Source organism: Vitis riparia, chromosome 19 (assembly GCF_004353265.1).
Source record: "Vitis riparia cultivar Riparia Gloire de Montpellier isolate 1030 chromosome 19, EGFV_Vit.rip_1.0, whole genome shotgun sequence".
NCBI lineage: Eukaryota > Viridiplantae > Streptophyta > Magnoliopsida > Vitales > Vitaceae > Vitis > Vitis riparia.
Window position 1 is genome coordinate 265817 of NC_048449.1, and position 4229 is coordinate 270045.

Sequence of the window (4229 nt, forward strand, 5' to 3'; positions counted from 1 at the left end):
TCACCAGGCTCTTCTTGTTGAAATGAGCTCAGTGGGTATTGTGAAAAGGGATTCATTTATTGGTGGTCGTGGTTGCAATTGTGATGTTAATCTGACTTGATGTGAAGACGAAGACGAACTGGATGGATAGGAGAAGAAAATGTGTGATGAGATGAGAAATGGTGGATTGGGTGTTCTGGGATTTGGGATTTGGGTTTGGTCCAAAGTTGAAACCCCTTCTTCCATGAGGAACTGAGAGTGAAGACTGCATCATCTCTCCCTCTCTCTGCTCTGTTTCTCACACTTCCACCTTTGTTATAGATTATAAAAAAAAAAAGTTGGTGTTTGGAAGCCAAGGATCAATCCATTTGAAAAAATTTAATATCAACTTTACTTTTTCAATATGGAAAAGAATTTAAAACTCAATTAAATAGAAAAATATTTTCTTTGATTTACAAATTCTTTGTTTTATTTCCTTAACAAGGACAAGGACATTCCCTGTACGGCTCAGACCGGGCCAGACTCGGACCCTCTTGGGTTAGGTTTGGACGGTTTACAAATTGAACTTTTAGTTTTGGCCGGTCTTAAACCTAACAACCTAAGGGGGTGTTTGGTACGTCGGAATAGGGAATGGAAATAATATTTTGTTTCCTTTCCTATTTCTTAGTGGAATGGAATGAATTTGATGATTCCATTTCTAGCATTTGGATGAACTTAGGAATGCAAGATTGAAATGATTATTTGTTTCCATTCCAATGTTTGATAATAATATGAATGTAAATGAAAAAGAAATAAATTTACAATAATATCCTTACATATAATTTAAAATATTTTTTTATTTTTACTTTTATTTTTAAAAAATAAAATTTGAGAGGTTTTTTGTTATTAAATAATAAGACTAAAAAATATATATATACTCAATAAATAAAAAATTAACCATAAAAAATCATATAACCCTAATGCACAAATATTCAATTATTATTTTTATTAAAAATTTGAATAATTTGTCATGTTTAAGTAGTTATAAAATTATATTTTTCAAAAAAAAATTATTTATTATAATATTTAAATTCTCAAAGCTAGCAAATGTTTTTCCTATTTTCAAAAGAGGAAATAAAAGAATTCTAATTTATTCTAATTTTCAACAAGTATCATATCCGATAAAATCCATAACCTTAAAAAATTTTAAATATTCGTTTTTTTTTTATCAAAATTTTAAATAATTTGTCATGCAAAAAAAGCTATAGAATTATATTTTATTAAGAAAAAAAAAGAGAAAAAAAAAAAAGATAAGAAGTGGATGATCAATGGATAGACCTTTACAAAAAAGATAAACATCGGGTTTGAAAAACAAGATAAGAGGGTAAAATAATAATTTAGGTTATTTTATATTATCAAATAGGTTTAATGAATCAGAATACCACCTACTTTTAATGAATGCAAATCCGACTCATAAGTTGAATTTGATTTCTGCCGGAATAATTTTTTATTTCATTTCCGTCTTCTTAACATTTATCTAAACATAGGAATAAGGGAGAAAAGGAATGAGATGTCTATTCCCACTCCCTATTCCCGTGTACCAAACACCCCCCTAAATGCAATAATGTTCGGGGTTGGGAATCGAAGAGGTATCCACCAAAAAATTAACATCAATGAGTTAAGTCACAAGCGTATTTACTTTGTACCTTAATTCATTCTTTTATACCTTCATCCCATCGTTTGTAACTTTGCACAATGATGATGGATACCTCTTCTACACCTTAGGTTTTTGCTAATGTTCACTAATAAAAACAAAGAACTTATCTGAGTTATAAGTTAATTGAAGAATAATAATTTCAAATAGATGATTGTTTGACACATACACATTACTAATTTTTTGTTTCATTCAATGACATGGGTATACAGGATATAAACATACTAAAATTTCAAATAGGTCATTTATGTCATTTTATTGATGGCTCAGAAAATAAGTGCAATGTTGGTGGGGTGAAGAGTTACAAGGAGAAAAGTCCACAACATCAACAGTTTTCCCAGAAATTTTTATGGGTTCATTTTGATGGGCGGCGTGTGCCTCCAAATTCCTGCTAAGACACTTCCAAAGATTGAGCTGCAGACGCTCGAAATGGCACATGGTACAGCAGTCAATGGATTTCCCAAGTGCTGACTAGCAAGAACTACTCCAAGCACTGAGTTCTGAACGAAAAAACAAAAGGGTCCAGTGAATGCTGAATATCACAAATTTGTTGTCAGTGGTACTAAGAAATCAACCAAAGGGAATTGAACTGCAAGGTCTAATGGTGGATTATTCTTTTTGTGACTACAAATGCTTACCTTTACGCCGACTTCAAAAGAGATGGAGCGCGAGGATGACACATCAAGCCCAAGCATTCTGGAAAGGATATAACCGAAGAAGAATCCTAAAGTGTGAAGTAGAGCTGCAGCTAGCACCACTTGTTGCCCAGAAGCAAGGATTGCAGAAGCACTCTGGGCAATAGCTTTACCACATAGAGTAGCTACTGTTACCACAGCAATAGTTGGCATCACAGGGGAAACAAGCTTCACCAGGCCTTGGAAATACTGGTTAAGGAACGCACCACCCAAAACAGGAAGAAGCACAACCTGTGTGGATACACCATTGTAATAGTAATAAAATACTAATAATGATGATAACGATAGAATTCAAGTTGAATCATGCTTAACAAAATCGGTACTATTTATGTCTTATGGTTTACCTGCAGTGTGGAAACAAGAAGGCCTACTGCATCTACTGCAACAAATTGTCCAGCAAGTTTGGCAGTGAGAAATGGGGTGATGGCCTGCAACACAAAAACTTCAGAAGTAAAAAAAGGCAACTTTTCTTTTCACCCCATGGAAGAGTGTTAGGTGTAGTATAAATCAGCTTGATGTACAGTTTAAGCCTTTGGGTCAATTGGTGGCTTAACAAAGAGAAATGAGCTGCTAAAACTGTGTTTGGATGGCTGCTAATTTTGGTTTATTAACCTAATATTGAATGCCCTGATATGTAACAATTTTGTATCCATACTGCACACAAGAAGAGAATCAACAGCAAGAATATTATATTTCATGTTACTCAGCCAACCCTAGGGCATTACCCTGAAACAAATTGGAATCATGCCATCCAAACACCGAATAGAAGGAAGGAAAATATGAAAAGAAAATCATGTTGATGTTAATTAAATTCCATACCACAGCAGATAGAGTGCTCGCTGCTGTCATTAGCACTGAAAGAGCCACATTTCCCCTGGTAGAGAATACACGCATCAGCTGGGCTTTTTCCAATGTTGCAAAAACAAAAATAGTAATAATAATAGATGATGGTGCACATTTAGTACCGTGCAATGTATGTGACGATGTTACTTGAAGTTCCTGCACTCCATAAATGAAAAAAGTTAGTAAACGAAGGAGAGGATTGAATTAAGAGAAGCATAAAATAAACTAGTAAACGAATAAGTATTATACCGCAAGGGCAGCAGCCAACCAGTATTAGGCCAGCTGCATAATAGGAGGGCAACTTCAAGAGCTTGCTGACGGCAAATCCCAACAATGGCATCACCTGCAATTGTTTTCACAAAATAAACAACTGAAAGCGAAAAACTGAAGGGAAGGGACAAGAGCAAACCGTGTACTGGAGAACAAAACCAGCTAGCAATTCCTTAGGCATGGCCAAGGCTTTGCAAAGATCATCAAAGGTAAGGGTCATGCCCATGCCAAGCATGGTGACAGTGATGCCAAGAACAGTCCATTTGGGTTGAACCCAGTTGAAGGAACTTGGCCTGATGAGGCCTAGCAGGCACCCCAGTGCCACCCATACAGGAAATGCAGTAGACAAAGCTTCCCCAACCACTTCAATCCAACCCCGGAAGCTCCTACTCCCATGGGATTTTCCATTCAATGGAATTCTACTGTGAAGTGGAGCAACAAAAGAGACCAGCCTGGTGCGTCTTCTTGTTGAAATGGACTCAGCGGGTGTTGTGAAAAGGGGTTCATTTCTTGGTGGGTGTGGTTGAGACAGTGATGTGAGCCTGAGTTGATGTGAAGATGATGAAGAATTGGTGGGATTGGAGAAGAAAAGGAGTGGCGATTTGGGAAATGGTGGATGGGTTGTTCTGGGATTTGGTTTGGGCGCAAAGTTCAAACCTCTTCTTGCATGAGGAAATGAGAGTGAAGACTGCATGATCTCTTTCCTACTAATGCTTCTCTCACTCTTGCTCCTGTGAGATGGCAATTTA

At 36.2% G+C, this 4229-nt stretch overlaps 1 protein-coding gene across 1 annotated transcript; it reads right to left on the minus strand.

The window, feature by feature from the left end:
• Window positions 1–1894: 1894 nt before the first annotated feature.
• Window positions 1895–4229, minus strand: LOC117908436 (probable sodium/metabolite cotransporter BASS1, chloroplastic). The gene is made up of 7 exons (XM_034822015.1): window positions 3620–4229; window positions 3460–3553; window positions 3333–3366; window positions 3187–3241; window positions 2712–2795; window positions 2311–2598; window positions 1895–2172 (listed from the first exon to the last, which is right to left on the minus strand). The coding sequence occupies exons 1-7, from the start codon at window positions 4172–4174 to the stop codon at window positions 2020–2022; spliced, it is 1263 nt and encodes a 420-aa protein (XP_034677906.1). The 5' UTR covers window positions 4175–4229; the 3' UTR covers window positions 1895–2019.

Excerpts from the sequence above, each read along its gene's own strand:
- LOC117908436 (XM_034822015.1), bottom strand. The coding sequence starts at position 4,174 with ATGCAGTCTTCACTCTCATTTCCTCATGCAAGAAGAGGTTTGAACTTT. Across the intron at positions 3,554-3,619 it reads GTTTTGTTCTCCAGTACACG|GTGATGCCATTGTTGGGATT; the intron begins GTTTGCTCTTGT and ends AAACAATTGCAG. Across the intron at positions 3,367-3,459 it reads GGTTGGCTGCTGCCCTTGCG|GAACTTCAAGTAACATCGTC; the intron begins GTATAATACTTA and ends TATGGAGTGCAG.